The sequence below is a fragment of the Eulemur rufifrons genome, chromosome 7 (genome assembly GCF_041146395.1).
Source record: "Eulemur rufifrons isolate Redbay chromosome 7, OSU_ERuf_1, whole genome shotgun sequence".
Lineage (NCBI taxonomy): Eukaryota > Metazoa > Chordata > Mammalia > Primates > Lemuridae > Eulemur > Eulemur rufifrons.
Genome location: NC_090989.1, coordinates 257,305,772 through 257,327,767, shown reverse-complemented (window position 1 = coordinate 257,327,767; position 21,996 = coordinate 257,305,772). Strand labels below are relative to the sequence as shown.

The following is a 21,996-nucleotide window of genomic DNA, read 5'->3' as shown; positions in this document are numbered from 1 at the left end:
GAAGCCTGCCAAAAGCTACCTAAGCAACCTTGGCAGACAGTGACTATCATGAAAATGCCCAAGAGAAACCCTCCCATAACTCTATGTATTCGAATGTCAAGTCCCTTTCAAACACAAAGAACCTGTCTGGCTGGACAAGAGTATGGCTACCTATCCTTCTTCATTTATTTAAACTCTCCACTTCTTTTAAGGAAAATAAACATGATCATTTATAGTTTTCAAAGAGGTTTCATATGCAAGCTCTCGTTCTGATTTTGATTCTTATTACAGTAACATAAAAAGGGAGGAAATGTGCCTTCACTTTTCAGATGGAATATTGATGCAGAGAAAATTACCTGAGATCATACAGAAATTTGCCTGGGGTAATATGGTTACCAGAAATATTAACTCTCCTATGCTTTTATTTCTCATTTCTATACCCTTTCTTCCCCTCAAAATCCAAAACAGTGGGTACATTTAGAACAAAATCATGAGTAAAAAATAGTCTAGTTCCTTCTGTGTCTCATCTTAAATCCTGAATCAGAGACCATGTCTTGTGAGAAACATGCTGAAGCCAGATTACAATTTAATCATAGAAAATAAACAAAAAGGAAGATTTAAATATAACACACTCCATTTCCCTTCTTTTACTTTTTTAGACAATAGAAGCACAACTAAAAGAGCATCTGAAAAACAAAGATATTCACACTCTCAGTTTGAGGTTCTGCTTTCTATTCCATCTCTAACCTTGACTTACCCTGAGGCTCCAAGTCAGTCAAGTTCTTTGGTCTGAAGAGATGAAACAGCAACAAATAAGAATGGAAGGGAAAGAGACAGACTAGAAGGAGAAGAAAAGGAAAAAGACGCCAACATTTTAAATGAGAGACTCTACTGAAACCTGTACCTTCTTTCCTTTCAGTGACAATTATACCTTACATTTAAATAGAACTTCAATATTTTTTTCAAAGCATTTTCACATCTATTATTATTGTCAATCTGTCCTCTTAATTCCAGGCAAGTAGCATGGAAGGTACAAATCATAAGGTGTCATCTGACAAAAAAGAATTGGTGGGCTGTGAACCCAAATTCATTGTAGGGTTCAAGGTATTTTAAGCTTTTTAATTTGAAGAAGGAAGAATTATAAAATATGAAGAATAAAAAATTTTTCAAAATTTGGTTTCCTCACCTGAAATTGGCATGCACATTTCAAACCATCTCCATCTTCTTTACAGACTCCTCCATATTTACAGGATGATTCATCACAAACTCTTACATCAGACTCCCTCACATTTAATTCTGCAAAAGAGGAAAAATTGTTTCACATATACACTTGGCTTTTTGAATCCACAGGTACATAGGTAAATAAAAGAAAAATCCTTAAAATGTGTTGAATACCCCATTCACAAGTATAATAATAAGACATAGTACACAAAAAGTTCTATAAGACACAAATGTTCAGTATTCCCCAAAGAGAATTCTGTGTAATAATATACCTAAATGTAACACAAACCAAAATAAAACTAAAAATTTCTGGATTTAACATAATTTCCAAAAGTAAATCTACGGAATTTTTCTGTTTTGGCCTACCAAGACTGTAAGGTAATTATCTTACTATTTCTCACTTAGCATTTTAGATTATTTTTCTGGTGAGCTGTTTTTAAGGGTAACAAATAAGAATAACTAAAAGTAATCTTAATTCTTTTAGTACTCAGAATAAATTTCAGGTGATCATTATGCACTCTAGACAAATAAACTATTTTAAGTACAAAATAATAGTGAACTTGAATTTCATACAATGACATATGTGGAGCATTTGTGTACACAGAGTTAAAGAGATTCAAAATCTTATTAGACTTAAAACTCTAAATAAACTGATTTGACTTGATTCTACCACAGCAAGCAGAGTCAATCAGCAATACTAGAATTCTGGCCCGGCATGGTGGCTCACGCCTGTAATCCTAGCACTCTGGGAGGCCGAGGCGGGTGGATCATTTGAGCTCAGGAGCTCGAGACCAGCCTGAGCAAGAGCGAGACCCTATCTCTACTAAAAATAGAAAGAAATTACATGGACAACTAAAAATATATATAGAAAAATTAGCCGGGCATGGTGGTACATGTCTGTAGTCCCAGCTACTCAGGAGGCTGAGGCAGGAGGATTGCTTGAGCCCAGGAGTTTGAGGTTGCTGTGAGCTAGGCTGACGCCATGGCACTCTAGCCTGGGCAACAAAGTGAGACACTGTCTCAAAAAAATTTTTTTATTTAAATTAAAAAAAAAAAAAAACAATACTAGAATTCTGCGGTCATATTGTTCCTGCTCCAACACTGTCAGTCTTGCTCTGGAAGCATCAAATTAAACTTTCTCAGAAACCAAATAAATTGCTTCAAGGTTAGTGTGAAGTAAAGCTGTCAATCACATGGAATTGGGTGAAAATCACTGCAATGTAATTTTCCTACCCTCCACATTGGGAACGACAGCTACAACAACAAATGCACTTACATAAAGAATAAACAAATGACTGTTTTTCACCCCAGTGTCGTGATGAACATATGGGTCTGGGAACAGAGAGGCCTAGTTTACTTCTGATTCTGCCACTGAATAGCTGAAAGACTCTGAAGACAGCAAGTTCTTCCACATCTCTAGATCGTATCTTGGCAAACGGATCTCAGGGAGCACTTCTCCAGCAATCCCCCAGTCTTGACTGTTTTTTATTTCTAGATGTCAAAGCACGACTCAGTAGACCAAGTCAAGGAGATTCCAAGTCTAGTGATAACTGTCCTAGTGACATTTCATAGCCTGTCTCTGCTTCACTGCTCTGCAATGGTGTGTTAGGTTTCCTTCTCCCAGGTGATCCTCTGATGAGCTGGCAGTATAGTACCTGAAGACCCAAGAAGATGACAGTACTTATCTGAGTAATCACTGTGAACCAAGCACTGCACTAGGGCAAGCATCTGTCTATGTGGGTTTCAAAAAAATGTTTTTCATTTCCTTAAATGACCTCAGGTTCACAGAACAGGATTACTATAAAGTTCAAACATTTGTAAAAGAAAAAAAAGACATGAGTGGAAACTTAAAACAAGAGAAAACTAATATAGCTGTTTTGTTATTCTCACTGTTACACAAACTATTACAGGTACAGAAGATCATCTTTTCATTCCTTCTCACTCTGGCTGTGGAGGCTTTATGTTCTTGGTTCTCCTCATCTCCCAGCAAAAATTGCAAAAGCTCTTGCTTCCCTTTCCCCTCCATCATCTGCTTTAGACTTGAGGTTCAATCCTATGTGTAGGGGGATTTTTTTTTTTACCTACTCATCTACACTCCAGCTAGGAATTTCCACAGGGTCCAGTTCAAATTACTGTCAAATATACATCTTCAGACTCAAGGAAGATAACTAAGTAGTAATAAAGAACTACCTTGAGAAGAGGGTAAGAATGCATACTATCTCTGCTCAACTACAAGCTTAATCAAGTTTAGGGGTCATAGAAATAAGAATTGCATGATTTGAAAACAAAATATAGTGCATTTCTCTTTTTCCTTTTCTTTGTAGGCTTAAAGTTCACAATAGGTTCTATTACAATCTATAAAACAATCAGACATAAAAAAAAAAAAAGAATAAGTAAAGCTTTTATTTTGTCTGTGGGTCTAAATCATGCTGAGTTACAAACTTGCTACCTTGGCTTGTGATTCTTTTGAGTTGTAATGTTTTACCTGTCATATTTTATAGGTACAGTGGATTGTAAGCTAAAACCCCTAAACCCTCCCTGCCACCAAGATTTACACATTTGGTGACCTGGCATCTGTTTGCATGAGGGACTAAGGAATATTTAGGAGAATAATCATCTGAGGCAGAAATGCTTGGTCCAATAAACAAAGCCTTGGACAAGAGGAGTGATGGTGTCTATCACTTGGACTGCTCCCCAGCCCAGCGCCAAGAGCTGAGGGCTCTTGACAGAGACAGAGGGGCCACAACAAAAACTAAAAAATGGCTTTCACTAAAAACTCTGAAGTGACAAGATATAAAGAGCTCTGGTTTGATGCTCACATGACAAGATAATACATAATACAAAGGGAGAATAGGTGATAGGGCACCTCAACAGCCCCTGCATATCAGCAGCACACCTGCAGGACAGCACAAGGCCAAAGAGATTAAGTAGAGTCAGGTAAGGAGTATACCTCTGTTACCTGGCAGGAGGTACCAATGTGCAACTGCAGGGGCAGCAAACATGATAGGAAAAAAAGACAGGTGCCATATGGCAGTGGCTAGAATGCATTAGTTAGCCCACATGACACATGCTTTGGTGACTCCAAGAATAAACTTGAGGGGGGGACATTTATGAGAGAGACAGAGGTCCTATATTCATAGGCAAGGGTAAATGTCATGAAATTTTGATTATTCTGGTTACTAGTCATATTTTATTTTATGTCTATCTTACTATCAAATCAATGCTATTTTCATGTGTGTTAATGTGTTAAATGAGATTATTTAGTTGATCAGAAAGCAATTATGAAGGATCTACTGTGTATCTAATACTATGCCAAGAATTTGAGACACACAGAAAAACATATAACAGGGAGCATATGATCTTGCTAGCATATGAAATAATTTATGATGAATTCAATATAGGCTATAATTAAGGGGATGTGTCATATAGTCTACGATTGCTCTAGGAGTTTCAAGAAGTACTAGACAAAAATGGATCTGACACATAGGGTTTCAGACCATAGACTTGCACTGACCTTGAAAAATCAACAAGGCTTTTTTTCTGATAATAAAACTAACATAGGATCATTACAAAGAATTTAGAAAAGACATTTTAAAATAAAGAATGTTTTAACTGCCCACAACATGTGAGTAATATTAAAAGATAAAAAAGAAAATGTTTTTATCTAGGAAAACAATATAAATCAAAGTAGGGACAAAGTAATCTAATAGCACACACAAATAGTATTAATATCAGTGGTTTCCAAACCGTATTCCTTCGGAAAATCATTGTCCTAGACTGGGGTGTACCTTAATTAAAGTCAAATAAGAATTTTATTTTCTCATTTGCAAAGAAAAAAAAATCAATGTAAAAAATTCTCATTTTAAGGGTTTTTTTCATTATATTTCTTAAAATTTAAATATCTGAGATTACTTCCTTGCAGGCTATCAAGAAAACCAACGTTCAACAAATAAGTAAAGAATATTAATAGAAACGTTCCAACACTGTTTTATAAGAACACAAAGTTATTAATGTCACAAGCTCATGAAAGCATATTTTAAATTGTTTTGTAATTGTGGCAAGTCACTGCTAATTGCCTACCTTGGATCTATTCTCCCCTTCTTACTTAGTAAGAGAACCCCAATTTTGTGTAGGGAAACAAGGTACTCAGCTAAACAACCTGTTTATTTATCAGCTCCGTTTGCCATAGTTCATATATGAGGACAGGCCCCTCCTCCTTCATTCTTTCATTCTTTTTCCTGACTGGAGAGTAAACCTGTTGTCTAAGGTTGCATAAAGATGAAAGCGCAGAAAAGATAGAAGCAAGAGAGTAGAAAGATAGAAAAATCATAGAATCATCCTACCTAAGTGTAGAGTTCATCCCTCCAGACTTAACCGTTACAGGAAATACTGTATATAAATGAATACATTTTTTAAAAAGTCTATATTATATAAGCCACTATTTTCCCAACCTTATTAAAGTTATGTCATCTGCTCTATTAGAGCCAGGTCACTTACACATGCAGGTAAACACAATCCCCAATAGAATGACTGTATGTAAATTTAAGTCAGATAAATATTTCTAAGCAAAAGTCTTTGAAAAACACCTTTGTGCTGCATCACAGTCAACATGGTAAAATTAATTTATCAAAAGCACCATGATTTCCTGGTACTCTGACTCCTACCACATTCAAGAACCACTGCCTTAGTTCAAACCCAGTACAGAAGGAATCTATTCTGGAATCATCTTCTGAATGTGCTTTCAAGTATTCTTGTATATTTCCAGGCATCAAGAGGACACTCTACTACCTGTCAATGATGATGATGATTACACACCTGCCTTCCTGAAACTGAAATGGTAATTCTGCAGCATGGATGAGCCATTACTAAGGCCCTCAAAAATCAATTCTCCAAATAGAAATATTTTACACAAAGAAGCACTCATAAAAGTTGCTCAAAACAAAAATATTTTTCCCCGGTTGCAAATCTGTCCCACAATTCTCTAAATGTAAAACTTGTCTCGTATTTCATTAATGTTGCAAAGCTCAGAAACAATATACACTAGAGGAAGGAACCCTGCTTGCTAAGAACCTAAGCTGCCAAAATTCCCAACTTTTGGCACCACTAACTAGGTTCAGGCTACAGTTCAAAATGAGACCTAGTAGCCCTCCAGAATGATATGACTTTTCTACCACCCTTCCATTAAACCAAAGGTAGTTCTTGGGATCTTGTGAGTTAGCTTTACATTTAATTCCCTAACACAATCACTAAAAGGAAAATGAGTCAAATAAGCAGCAATCTCCAAGATCTCAGGACATTATTGCAGCTATTTTTCCATTTCAATAGAGGGACCTAAATATTAACTTCAAGTTTATGGCAAGTCATGGCTCAAAACAGGGGCCCCCTCCTTTAATAATGCCTTATCCTCCAGCAAGCCTGGCTTCCTCCTCTTCCTATTAAAAATCTTTTTCTTCAAGGTCAATGCAACCTCTTATTCTAAAGATTCAATAGCCTTCTTCTTAAGTCTTCCTTAGGTCTTTTCTTGACCTTTCTACAGCAGTAGACACTCCTGGCCTCCCCTTCGAACTCAAAGGCTTCATTATCCCCCAACTCTCTGACTTCTCATTTATTCAGTCCTTTTTCCTTCTCCTACTGCCTAGTTCATGTCAACAGCACTCTTCCAATTTATCTCCAACTTAATCAACTCTCCAGATTAAAGTGTGCTGCTCCCTGTAAAACCTACAGACCTATGCCTATGGCACAAAGAATCCTCAAGGCTACTAGATCACTCTCTGGAACACTTTAGCTCCAACTAGGCAGTTCTCCTGCTGAAGTCAGTTATATGTTACCCAGCCTAACTATGCCAACTCTATTTGTTACTAGAATTATGTGATTTCAACAATTCATATGAATGAAAATAAATTGTTTAGACATTGTATGAAAACTCAACTGAAAGACTTGAATAAGGTGTGCTGCTTAAAAAAAAAAAAAAACTGCAGTTGCATTTAGAATTCCGCATCCACAAGTCTAAATTCCTTTTTAAAGGGATTAAAACTGGAACTTGTAATCAATGCATTGTAAACATGGTTTATTCAATAAACAGGAAAAGAAACTCTGGGCCCTCTTTCAAAACATCATTTGATAAATATGTATTTGTGTTTTTAAGTTAAAATGAAATGCTATTTGCATTTATAAATCATTTTCGTGACTTTCCCACTTTAAATAACTTTCTCAATTAACCAGCTACCTACCAGAATCTTATGGGACCAAGACAAGAGGGTTCCTACTATATACAAAAATGTTCTGCCTTCAGCCATTCCAATGTGTCATCTCATCTTGTTCAATCTCTCGCATTCTCAATCACACCCACTATTTCAAGTCTTCAAACCTGGTTTTCTCAACCTTATTAGAGCCATGTCATCTGCTTTTGCCAGTCTTCAGAGGACTGCGGGGGAAAGTCCTATAAATTAATGTTCTCTAATGCCTTATTTACATGTGGAAATCTTTAGTTCATCTCTAATTGATTCCTCATCAACTCCCAAAAGGACATGCTCAAAATTTCACCTTGTTCTTAAAAACAAAATTTCAGTGAGTTTATACTCATTGTTTAGATGTTAATAGTATTTGGGAAAACCTGCCCTTTTTCAGAAAAGCATACCAATCCAATCTACAGGAGCTGGATGGTTTCCTAAAACAAACCCAGTTTGTTCCTGAACCTGAATCCAACTACCTATGAAACAGTTCCATGATCTCTATACTGAAAACAGTGAAAATATTTAAACATTTAAAATATCCCACACCAGAAAATGGTGTGATGCATCCATGGAATATTATACAGCTATTTAAAGATGAATATTATGTAACATGGAAATATGCTTATAAAAAGTGAAAAAGCAGAACACAAAACTATACACATATTATATATGATTATATATAAAAAACACATTTAGGAAAATGCAGCCAGGACAATACAAAAACCAGTAATAGCAATTGTGTTAGACTAATTGAACAATGGGTGATTTTTCCTCTTCAAGTTTCTATATTGGTTATCATTTAATGGAGGAAAATAAAAGTCAGTATGATTTCAAACACAACCCAGAGGCAGTTTGCTATATAATGGACAAAGTGTGAGTTTGGGAGTCAATAAGGGCCAAGTTCAGGGTAATATTTTCCCTTGATATTGTAATGATTAGATGAGATAATGTATTTAAAAGCAACAGTGTCTAGAACAAGTAAGTATACAACAAAGATTCACTTACTTTCTTTCCCCAGATATGGCTTCAATTGTCAACCAATCTGAGGGGTAGTTCTAATGACACAAATCACTAAAAATACATTTCAGGGTAAAAATCAAGCAACAGATTTAGCAGATGTTGACTTCAAGTCCCAGCAAATCAGAAGAATTAGAAATTAAATTCTCTTCAACTTGTTTACTAAATTAACCATACTACATTAGTTATCTTTTATTTTTATAAAGATATGAGGGGAAAGTAAACTTTACTTAATATTTCATGATACAAAACCAAAAGCAGTTTACATTAATATTAAAAAGCATCAACAGCAGAGATGACTAAAACTTCTCTAAGCTATATTTAACAAAAGAAATTTCACATATGCCACACAATTATCTGACTCTGATATTTTTCATTCCATTCTGCATACTACTGCCAACCACCCTTTGTTAAGCAACACTTTGCTCCTGTCAATCCTCCACCCCCACACCTGAGATCTTTCCCTGCTGCCTACTTCAATTCTAAATACCTGTGTCAGGACATGTCAGGCAAGGTGACAGGGAGGACAACTACCGCAGATCAGATGGAAGAAAAGACCTGGATCCCAAGTTGAGTATTCAAGGCTCCCAGGGTCTTTCCAGACCTATCCAGTCCTAGCAAAGATCTCCAAAGGCAGTATTCTATCCCCCTTTCCTGTTTCCGATCTCTGAGATTCTGACACTAGCTTGGCAAACCTGTGTTTCCCTCTCACAGGCTCAGAAACTGAATTTGTTACGATGCAGTCATTAAAAATGATGAAAAGTCTCTACCTTTCCTGACATGATACATCAAGTTTTTATAAAAGGCAGATTTTCTTAAATGTATAAAACAGCTATTTTAATGCCTATTTAAAAATCTGGATGGTATATACACCAAAATACAAACCACAGTTATCTGCTGGTGAAATTTAGACTTTATTCATTATCCTGTATCTTTCTGAATTGTGTCAGTTTTACAATGACCTTGTATTACTTTTAAAATCAGATGAAACAATTATACGAATTTAAGAACCTTGAAAATATTATGCTAAGTCAAGAAAGAAGCCAGGCACAAAAGGCCACATATTGTATGATTCCATTTATATTATATGAAACATCCAGAATAAGTAAATCCATAGAGACAGAAAGTCTCTATGTGGTTGCCAGGAGATGGGGGTGGAGTAGTGGAACCAACTGTTAACAGGTACAGAAATTCTTTGGGGGGTGATGGAAACGTTCTGTAGTTAAACAGTAGATGGTGATCATGGCTGCACAATATAGTTAATGTATAAAAATCGCTGAATTATACAATTTAAAACGGTGAATCTTATGTTACGAGAATTATCGCAATAAAAACTAGAAATAATTTTAAAAATCATATAAAACAATCAAGCTAAATTTTGGAAAAATTGAAACAAACAAACAAAAAATGAACAGGCATTATAACATGCTTTTTAAGAGGCATATTCTGGCACCAGATCACCCCGTTCAGTATCCTGGCTCTACCTGTTAACAGCTGTGTGACCTTAGTAATTTATCACTTCTGTGCCTCCATTTCTTCATTTGTAAAATGGGGGCAATAACCATATCTATCTCAAAATGTTGATGGAGGATTAATGATATGGAAAGAGTTTAGAGCAGAGTGTGACACATAATAAGTGCTAGCTACAATTTTATTAGTCCAGTTCTGGGGAAGGTGTGGAAAAATGAGCACTCAAACCAACTGTGGGAGTACATAGTGGCACAACCTCTTATGTGTCTATACGTACTGAAATTTTAATTGTCTTTATCCTTTTACTGAATTCTACTTCTAAGAAATTATGACACATAACAAAAGAAAAACATAAGAAATATATATACAAGACAGTTAACATCAGCATTTTTTATAACAGCAAAATAGAAAACAACGTAAGTGTCCATCTGTTGGAAATTAATTAAATTATTGATAAAATAACATGCAGACATCAAAGTATGTGGTAGAAACCATATATTGATATGGAAAGAAGACTAAGACCTATTGTGAAGTTGGGAAAAAAAGCAGATTATAAAACCATATATATATTTATAATCCCACTTACATTTTGCAACATACACATATTTGGATACCTAAGATTTTGTAAGTACATTCAATATATTTCATCAAAATATTTTAAAAATCAATAATAAATCTAAACACAAGAATAATGTCCTCTGGATCTATTTCTAACCATTATTCCTTAGTGTCTGTAACACTGAGTAGAAGAGAAGTAGCCAGAACCCAGAGAAATCACCCACAAAGACATAAATCTACACAACCTGCAAACTGGCACTGAAGAACCTGACATTAACTAATTTAAAAGAGAATTTTAAAAAGACTTCACAAAATTCTGATGCACTACAAAGAGTTCCAGACTTGGGGTTAATTATTTGATTAAATAACTATATGATCTTGGCCAAGCACTACATCTGAGAAATCCCAGTTTCTGGAATAAAAAATGAGTATAATGATCCCTCATAGCACTACAAGGATTAAAAAAGATCCTTACAAAAGAGCACTAGAAACTATAAAGGATATTGATCCTCTTTGGCTGAAACCACCAAAACCAAACTTAAAAAGACACTGCTGCAACCTTAAGCCCCAGCAAACTGTTGTAAAATAGTGAAGAATTAAAAAAAAAAAAACAAAAAACCTAGGTTTAATAAAATGGGAATTAGAAAGTACTTATGTATAAACTTGAAGAAGTAAACAATAATGGTAAACACAAGTATACCACCTAAAAAATATCTCAAACCACTTTAAAGAGGAAAAAGAAAGCTATGAAAAATGAATACAGGACACTAAAACAAAGAATGAGCTGACTTGTAAACAATAGAGAATCTAAATATATCAATTAGGCTATAAACAACAGAACTGACAAAGCAATGTCAGCAGTTTAGCTTCACTTGCAAAACAATATTAGATGAAAGCTGACAAGGCAAAATAAACTGAATTTTAAAATCTCAAAAGGAGATCTGACCTGTGAACAACAGTGGCTCCAATATAAACAGAAAATGCCAAAGCAAAACACTATATCAAAAAAAGTTCAAAATTTTTCTGCTATAAAATGAAATAATTTCACATAAACATTAACAGATTAAAGAGAATGACAATCATCACAGATTTCCTCTTTATACTTTTCCATATTCCCCAAATTTTGTACATAGACCATACACTGCTTTTATAACAAAAAAGTATGCGGTTTTCCCCCCTTTTTTTAAATCATAGAAAAGAAAGACTCAGAATACTTGCACAAAAATGAGAGAAACAGAGCTGTGGTTGAAAACATAATACCTGCCAAAGTCTTTGAAGGCAGAAGAATATGTTAACAACTTTAGAACCTTTAAGTGACTTTTGAAAAAATGATGAGACAACTGAGCCATGGAAAATACATGACACTTTTTTAAACTAAATGGATTTGAATAGTAACAAAGTATTAACAATAAATTAAGTCACCTAATAAACTAAAAGCAAATATTAAGAGAATTTTAAGATTTAGCACAGAATTTCAAAGTGAATGAGAAGTATGCCAAGCTACCAAATGCCTCATGTCTCCCATGAGAAAAGGTAAAAATGGAATAATAGGAATAAAGAAAATAGTTGTTAAAATAATGTTTCTAACAATGTGAAAAAAAGTATGGGGATAAATGGGTTGAAGTTGTCTCCTAATTCATCTTAAAAAAATTGAAAATTTAAATTCCACTAAAGAAATCACACACATAGGGAAAATGAAAATAGCAAGCATGAACTTAAATGAAGACGGTTATAACAAAAAAGACAATAACAAGTATTGGTGAGGATGTGTAAAATGGAACATTCATTTACATGGCTGATGAAAACGTAAAATGGTGCAGCCACTTTGGAAAGCCGCTTGACAATTTCTCAAAATGTTAAACATAAAGTTACTATATGACATAGCAATTCCACTCCTAGGTATATACCCAAGAGAATTAAATGTGTATGTCCACACAAAAACTTATACATGAAATTCCATAGCAGCATTATTAATAATGTCAAAAAGTGGAAACCCAAATGTCTATCAACAGATAAATGGATATGCAAATGGATAAATAAAATATGGTATTACCCAGACAATAGAATACTATTCAGCCATAAAAAGGAATGAGATTCTGATACCTGCTACAACATGGATCAACCTTAAAAACTATGCTAAGTGAAAGAAGCTAATTACAAAAAGGCACATATTGTATGATTCCATTTATATGAAATGTCCAAAATAGACAAATCTAAAACAAAGTTAGTGGCTGCCTAGCGCTGGGAGAGTTGGGGTAGTAACTGGGGAGTAAGTGCTTAAGAATGTGAAGGTTTCTTTTTGGGGAGATGAAAATGTTCTAAAATTGATGGTGGTGATGGTTGCACAAACTTGTGTCTACACTAAAAAACATCAGATTGCACACTTAAAAAAAAAGATGGAAGGTAAAACAAAAAAAGATGGAAGGTAGCACAAATATTAATTACCTCATTTAATGTAAATGGGTTGAATGTCAGTAAAAACAGAATAATCTATATCTCTATTGGGAAACATCCCAACACTTAAAAACTAAAAAAACAAAAACAAATACAGAAAAGGGTGAATACTATGATAACTTCATGAGATACTTTAAATCTACTCTATACAAAAGTGAAAAATACAGCAAATCATGAAACAAAATAATATTCAATGTATATGTCATAAATCGAATAACAAAAATATAAGAAAAACTAAAAAATTGAAAAATAAACCTATATCATAATCAAAGACTTTACTATTTCATTAACAGGAGATGACAAAACAAAAAATAAAAAGTATAGAACTAAAACGAAACATAAATTAAAACTTTCCCCCCAGTAAGGCCCACGTTGGCAAAGCCAGGTTCACCCCACCTCCTACAGCAGGAGATCCAGAGAGATAGAGGCTGGCTGGATCACCCCACCTCCTACAGCAGGAGATCCAGAGAGATAGAGGCTGGCTGGATGAAGACTGGCAAAGTGAAGAGCTCATGCCTCATGAGACAGCTCTGACTGCCTTCTGGACGTGGAAGTGAGAGTCCAATGTTGCCAATACTTCCAAGTTTAGAAGAGAAGACAGAATTCCATATTTTTTAGTGAAACCTCCAGATTTTCAATATTAATCAATGCAACTTTTTAAAACACTGTCCAAGTCCTCTCAATTCTTCCCATTTCCACTTTTATTTTTCACTATGCTGCCAGTCTCTTCCCTTCGCCATTCCATTTTCACTGATTCCAGACTTTGCTTTCTAAAACCACAATGTCACTCAAGCTGTTTAAAAGCTTCCTGTTGTCTTTAGAGCAAATGCCAAATCTTCAGATCGGCCTTGAAGGCCTTCCACTAATACAGTGGCAACGTGTAACTCATCTCCTGCCTTACTCCCCACAACCTAGTATTCCCAAAGATTCCCTTCTCTTTCCCACCTTTGTGCCTTTTCTGAAGACATTTCCTCAGCCTAGAATATCATTCCCAACTCTCCTCGGTTTCTGTGTTCATTCAGTCATTAATCCACCCCACAAATAAATAGGTAATGGGTACCTAACTTTGTGCCAAACACCAATCTAGGCACTGTCGATACAGTGGTGAACAAAACAGACAAAAATCCCTACTTTCTTGGAGCCACACAAAGGAGACAGATACTACTTTATGTATAGTATATGGATAGTAGGCCGCACAGGAAAAGGTGCTTTGGAGCAAGAAAAAACCATGAAGGAAGGTTGGGGTGGGACAGACTCCAAGAAAGCTGCAATTTTAAGGCATCATTGAAGGTGACATTAGAGCAGAGACCTGAAGGAGCTGAGGGGATAAGTAACTGGCACAGAAGGTTCCAGGCTAAAGGAACATCAACAGCAAAGGCCTCAGGCAAAAATATGCCTGGTGTTTCAAGTCGATGTTCTACTATCCCTATATAGCCCAGCTCCAGTGCCACTTAACCTGGGAAACCACTTCTGATTCCTACAAATCAGAACTATTCACTCCTGTGACACTTTATCTGTATCTTCCTTAGGGCACCTTATACAGTGGAAACCCTCTTTTTTCACATATAACAGTGATCGCTGATCAATTAATCAAAAGTCAGTTAAGGCAAGAAATCATTTTAAAATGATACATATTTTAACTTCAAACATATAAACATACATTCACTTCTCAATGTAGCACCAAGATCTTTTCTTTAAGTCTGCTAAATGCAGCTCCCCACTTTCTTGGATAAACCACACCCCTAATCCATTATCTACCATGTCCATTTTCCTTTCCTTTTAAGTAGAACAGGGACTTAAAAATACTTGCAACGTTTTCTGGGAAATCCTTCCAAAAATTTACAGGGTTTCCCCACTCTATTTCAGTTGTCTCCACAATCTAATTCATTCAAAGGCAATTCTTTCAGCTTCTTGCCTCTATCAAGTCTTTCCAAACCATTTCATAAAAACAACTCTTTTTGCATTCATACTTCATCGATTTGGGCAAGATTTATTAAGTTATACTCACAAGCAGCACTGGTATAAATAAGTTTGAGAACAAACACAACTGATTCTTTCTTGGCAAGCAGAGCAATCAAATGATACATAGGCAACTAGAGCTAAGCTACACAGGCAACTAGAGCTAACCTACCAGTTTGAGTATCTGTATGCTTGCTGAGGGAACTGGTTAGTAATGGTTAACTAGGAATGGTTAATCCAAGATGTCAAAATCAAGCCCAGAAAAAGAAGTGAAAAGACTTTCTCCAAACTAGATATATTAATACAAAATGGACAATAAGTATATGAAAAGATGCTTAATGTTAGTCATTAGGGAAATGCAAATCAAAACCACATTGCTATCAAATAATCTGATTTAAAAACGGGCAAAAGATCTGAATAGACATTTCTTGAAAGAAGACATACAAATAGCCAACAAGTATATGAAAAAATGTTCAACATCATTACCCATCAGAGAAATGCAAACTAAAACTGCAAGATATCATCTCACCCCAGTTAAAATGGCTTTTATTAAAAAGATAAGCAATTACAAATGTTGGTGAGGATGCAGAGAAAGGGGAACCTTGTACCCTGTTGGTGGGAACGTAAATTAGCGCAACCACTATGGAGTAAGAGCATGGAGGTTCCTCAATAAACTAAAAATAGAACTACTATATGACCCAGCAATCCCACTGCTAGGTATATATCCAAAAGAAAGAAAATCAGTATATTGAAAAGATATCTGCACCCCCATGTTTACTGCAGCACTATTCACAATAGCCGAGATTTGGAGTAAACCTAAATGTCCATCAACAGATGAATGGATAAAGAAATTATGGTACATATATATGATGGAATACTATATAGCCATAAAAAAGAATGAAATTCTTTTTTATATATGTCATATGCAACATATATATGCCCATCATATATATGTCATATGCAACAACATGGATGAACTGGAAAACATGTTAAATGAAATAAACCAAGCACAGAAAGACAAATCTTGCATGTTCTTGCTCATATGTGAGAGCTAATTATTAAAAATAATTGATGTCATGGAGACAGAGAGTAGAATGATGGTTACCAGAGGCTGAGAACAGTAGCAGGGAAGGGAGGATAAAGTGGAGATGGTTAATGGGTACAAAAATATAGTCAGATAGATAGAATGAACAATATTTGATAGCACAACAAAATGACTATAGTCAACAATAAATTAAGATATGCTTTAAAATAACCGAAAGAGTGGAACTGGAACATTCCTAACACAAAGAAATGATAAATGCTCAGAGATGATGATGGATACCCCTGGTTATCCTGATTTGATTAATACACACTGTATGCCTGTATCAAAACATCACATGTACCCTATAAACATAGACAACTATTATGTACCCATAATAATTAAAAACTTAAAATTTTTTTTAAAAAACATTGATATACAACTTCACATTCACTAGGATGACTATAATCAAAAACACAGACATGTGTTGGAGAGCATGTGGACAAAATGGAACTCTCATCTATTGCTGGTGGGAATGTAAAACGGTGCAGCCATTTTGGAAAACAACTTGGCAATTCCTCAAAATATTAAACATAGAGTTACCATGTGACCTAGCAATCTCACTCCTATGTATGTACCCAAGAAAACTGAAAGCATACGTCCACACAAAAACTTGTACATGAATGTTATAGCAGCATTATCCGTAATAGCCAAAAAGTGGAAGCAGCCCAAATATTCATCAATGGAGGAATGGATACACAAAATGTGGTCTATCCATCCAATGGAATATTATTTGGCCATAAAAATGAAGTTCTGATATATGCTATAACATGAATGAACATTAAAAACATTATGCTAAGTGAAAGAAGCCAAACACAGAAGAACATACATCATATGATTCCATTTACATGCATATCCAGAATAGGCATATCCATTGAGAGAAAGTAGGTTAGTAGTAGCCAAGGGCTGGAGGAAGGGACTAATGTGGTGTGACTATTAAGAGGTATAGATTTTTTTTGGTGGGTGACGAAAATTTTCTGGAATTAGTGGTGATGGTTGTACAACTGTGTGAGTATACTAAAAAACCACTTAATTATACATCCTAAAAAAATTACAATGCTATTAGTGCTCAATAAATGCTTGCTGACTGAGGGAAAAAAGCAAGTCCAGATGTGTTAAACAGAAATTTCCACTGTATATATTTGCAATAGGCTATCTGTTAGATTATAATAAGGCCCTTCAGGGCAGGGAAGGCCTCTCATAGAGTTTCCTTAACATCTATTAATAAATATACTGGACTACAATAAGCAGGTGTTCTGTCAAGTTTCACTAAATAAATTATTATCCACATTTTATATACTAGGGGTCTAGAAGAAAAGTGTCCTGACCAAGATTCCACACCAATTAGAAAAACTTTTTATTCCCCAGATTCCTGAATTGCCACTAACAAGGCACTTCACTTCATCTGACATTTATATCATCCATTTATACTATTCTTACCATCATCTAACAATCCAGAGAACCCACTTCTAGCTTCTGTGACATTTTTAAAACCTAGTTCAAATTCTCCACCTTATGTCTATCACCAAATGCCACTTATTGGTCTCTCAATATGTTTTTCTGCCTCTTTAACCACATTCCCTAAGAGAGAAATGCCTCACATTTAGCCTCATTTGTTCTCAAACACCCTAGACTCTAGCCAAAAAGGACCATCTTCATGTTACAAATGAGAGAAAATGTCACGTCCAATGTTAGTTACCTCCTGGTCTCCTGAGTTCAAAGTTTACCTTTCTTCACATATGTCATGTATTTCCAAACTTTTTTCTCTTTGGATTACAAGGGACTTTCTGGTAAGTTAGATTTTAAAAGAATAAGTATAAATAAAAAGATACAAAATGAAAGATTTTAAAAATAAGTCTGAAGTCCATAATGAGTGGAGAACTGGGCCAAGAAGACAACAAAAAAGGCTTGCTTAGAACAAGAAGAGATAAACAAAGGGCCCACTGCTTAGGGAAGATGTTGTAATATCAAGAGATGACAGTGACAATGCAGACTCAGCTTCTGTGTCATCAAGGAGCATGATCTTCAAGCTGGGAAGGTTAGAACTCTGATAAAAGGGAGCTAACATCTAAAGTAAGCAGCATGGATAGTGGACAGTAAGGGAATACAGAACTAACTCAAAAGAATTTTCCTCTGATCCAAACAAATCACACTCCATGATAACGAAAAAACTTTTAGATCTGACTTAAAAACTACCGCTAATTATCTAAGGCTATCTTGACAAGGTGCCAGAAGACCAGAAATGAGAGAATGCATCCTCACTTATTTAAAAAAAGGGGAAATGCAGATCCAGGAAAACATCTATAAGTAAACTTGCCACATTTATCTGCTGAAAAATTCCAGAATGAGTAAAAAAGTTTTTGAATACAGTAAAAAGAGAAAGTTACCATGAGCTCTTTATTAAGGCAGGCTATACAACGTTTGCTTTTTAATGGGATTACTATTAGTAAAATAGAAAAAGGGAGGATGATACATATACATATTGATTCTAACAAGACAATCTGACAGACTCTTTTAATGATAGGCTGGTGAACAAAATGGGAAAATGTTGAACAGCAGAAGCTTGAAAATCTGTTAAATTCAACTGAGAAGATGCGTAGCTGGTTGAACATCTGGTTGACTAATGTATCAACATCAACCAACTTGGTGGGAAGCCTCCAGTAAAATACCACAGAGTTTCATTTCACCCTTTTTCACGATCTAGATAATGTCTTTTTAATTTAATAAAGCCATAGACCTGCTCTTCACATTAGCAAGTGCCAAAAAGCTGTGAGTGACCCAACACACAAAGCCTCACAGATTCAGCTCCAGAATGGCCACGGGAGGCTAAAATGATAGTCCAAAACCAAAAATGAAAATCAGCAAGGAGTCATGGCCAGCATTTAGATTTTAAAACTCAAATATATGACAGAGTAAACCTCAGTTTGTATGGGAAATACTTAGGTAATAAAAGTTACAAAAAAGCCTACACATAATCTCAAACTGCATTAATAGATACGTATGTCCAGATTGGATTACTGTGGTTCTCAAATTCAGCAATTAAAAAATATTTTTTCCATATGCATCATTCCCAGGTCTTTGTCCTAGAAACAGTTATAACAAGAATCTACAAACATCATTTAGTTAAAACTCTAATCTAGCTTTAGATCCAGAGTTATTCAAGTATATCTTAGCACTAGGAAACATTTTATCAGATCAGTCTGCTTTATTGACATTTATATCAATGAATAAATATTCCTTGAGAGAAGGCTCAGATATTACTAAATCCAAGTCTCTCTTTTAAAAAGAAAGGAAACTAAGAAAAATTAAGTAACTTGCCCCAAATTACACAGCTGTTTAGCAAGGGCCTTAACCCCTTTTTCCCACACCATGTGGGTTTCCAGTCCTCTATTTCCTTTCTTAAAACTTGTACTATGCACTAAAGAGTAAGAAAGCATATGCAAAAAACATCCATCCACATACACTATATTTTGCTAAGGACAAATTAGCTTAGCAAGAACAAATAGCCACAGCACATTAGCCCGTAAAATATTTTGACATGGTGTGATCACTTACAAGTTTGATAACTAATATTTGTTACAAAAAAGGGACTCTAATAAACAAACGGTTTTTATTCTTAAAGTGTGACTACTTACTAAAGCATTATCCCATATTCCACTTAACATTAGAAAAATAAAAGTTATTTCATGGATGGAAAAGCTTTTAATGGACAGACCACTGTTTACTGTGCTCAAAACCTCTCCTCCCTCATAAAATATACCATATGAAAATTATCAAAAGATTTTAGGCCTTCAAACCTAAACAGCAGGCCAAAGGTTTTCTTCATTTAGGGTAGAATAAGCATCTGTGCTGAGGCCCTCTTGCTCCTTCTGCACTCGCCCAGAAACAATGCCCCTTCAGGAGCCCAAAGGTACAAAGGTTGGCCAGCATGCAGGCCAGCAGATCCCCAGTGGCCTGATGTCCATCATTCCTCCCCTACTCCTCCTTGGTTGTAAGAAGACAAGTGGAGGATTGAGAATTGATAAAAAGGCAAGTTGGTAAGGACGTGTCTTAGGATCACTAGCATTTGCTAGGACATCTCCAGGAGGATCCACCCGCCCCAAGGGAGACCTGCATGCTGCTCCTTGCCCCAGAGCCTGAATCCTTGGGCTCCTCTGGGACCCCTTTAGAAAGGAAAAGGGAACTTTACTGCCCAGGACCCTCCTCCCCAGTATCATCCATTACAGCCCCAGCAAGCTCTTTGTTTCCAACAGCTGTGGGGAGGCAGGAGGCCTTGGAGAGAGGGGAGAGGTCACTCCCTTGCTCCCATTGCTGCCAATCTCCAGGCCCTCCAGCAACACACACACACACACACACACACACACACACACACACAGAGCATCATTCCCTCAGAACCAGTTCTCTCTTTCCACACCACTTTAATAACCCAGGGTTACACCTTGCTACACAAGGGCACTCCCTGAGACCTAATTACCTCTTCCTATACCCAAACCCTACACAGGATGACTCCCAAACCAGCCTCCTCCCTTTGAATCCACACAAACGGGGTTCACTCCAGGACCCCCATCCCTCCTCCTCAGTGAGAGAGCCCCAGGCTTCACCCACACACAACACACAAAAACATGGGGTCACTTCCTGGGCCCTGGGACTTTCTCCTGCCCGTATCCACAGACCCGGAGTCGATCCCACCTCTGAACCCAAAGGACATACACACACACACACACACACACACAGTCACTCTACGTCGCCAACCCGCGTCCTCAGGGCAACCCGGTCCCTTTAACCACACTACCCCCCTGAGATCCCAGCACATGGTCAATCCCTTGGCTTCGGCCCCCGGCCCCTCACCGGCTCCCACCACAGCACTACACACGCACAGCGATCCCTGCCTGGGGCCGCCCGCCCTCCCCTGAGCCTTCACAACACAAACACGCGCGCCCGCGAGCACACCCACGATCACACCGGGAGCCCCGGCCGGCTGCTCAGCATCTCACAACACGCCGGGCCGCCCTCGCCCAGGCACTCGACACACACGGACGCACGCAGGGCCACTCCCCATCCCCAACGCCCGTCCCCAAACCCTCACCGCACGCTCGCGCCCTGCCCCCTGCCCTCGCTCGCCCTCGGGCCCGGCTCCCCGGGACCCCCACGCCGGGGTCTTTCCCAGCTTGGTCGCGGGGACAAGGAGGGAGGCGGTGGCAGAGGGAGGGGCCCCAGGGGCCGGCTCTGGCCGCTCCTACCTGAGCAGTTGATGCTCTTGCCTTTGCCGCCGGGACAGTCCCCGCCGCCGCCACTGCCGCCACCCGGGGGCTGGTTGGACGCGCGGCTCCCGGGTAGAGAGAAGGCGAAGAGCAGGAGCACCGACGTGTAGCAGCAGAAGGCGAGCGGGGGCGCGGCAGGCAGCCGGAGCGGCGCCTCAGCGGCAGCGGCGCCCATGACTGGCGCCCCTGGACGGCGGGAAGCGCAGGGAGCCGCAGGCCGGGGGGCATCCAGCCGCGCACCGAGAGCCCCGCCGCTGCCTCGGCGCCTCCTAGCAGCCGCGCCGCCGAGCCTGGGAGCAGCCCCTCGGCATCCCCGCCACACCCGCAACGCCCGCCAGGCCCGGCCCGCCGCGCTCGGGACGGAGTCGGTGGGTCCGGGCGCGCGCGAGGGTCGCGGGCGCGCGAGGGTGCGAGCCGGCGTGGGGGGGACCGAGGCTGTGGTAGCGAGCGGGCGGGCGCGCGCGCGGCGGGCGGGGGTCGCGGGGCGGGGGCGGGCCCAGCCCCTTGCTCGCCTCCTCGCCTTCCCTTTGTGTCCGCGGCTGTCGCCACCGCGTCACAAAGACCCCGGCCCGCCCGGTGAGGGGCGCGTGACGGAGCCGCGGGCGGGAGGGGTGGCTGCGACCCCGCCCCGCGCACACCCCCGGCGCCCGAGCCGACAGCTCCGCCCCCGCCCGCGGCCGGCGCCGCCTCCAGGGGAGCTATTGTTCCTGCGGCCGGGCGGCTGTGCGGGGCCGGGGTCGCAGACACCCCTCTGTCCCGCCGC

At 38.3% G+C, this 21,996-nt stretch overlaps 1 protein-coding gene across 1 annotated transcript in view; it reads right to left on the bottom strand.

Moving 5' to 3' along the window:
* Positions 1–21,796, bottom strand: part of TMEFF1 (transmembrane protein with EGF like and two follistatin like domains 1) — an 81,959-nt gene extending 60,163 nt beyond the window's left edge. The window contains exons 1-2 of the mRNA XM_069474484.1: positions 21,213–21,796; positions 1,166–1,275 (exon numbers count right to left, since the gene is read on the bottom strand). Of these exons, the coding sequence (XP_069330585.1) occupies positions 1,166–1,275; positions 21,213–21,408 (306 nt within the window). The 5' untranslated portion in view covers positions 21,409–21,796. The remainder of the gene's footprint in view (positions 1–1,165; positions 1,276–21,212) is intronic.
* Positions 21,797–21,996: the final 200 nt, after the last annotated feature.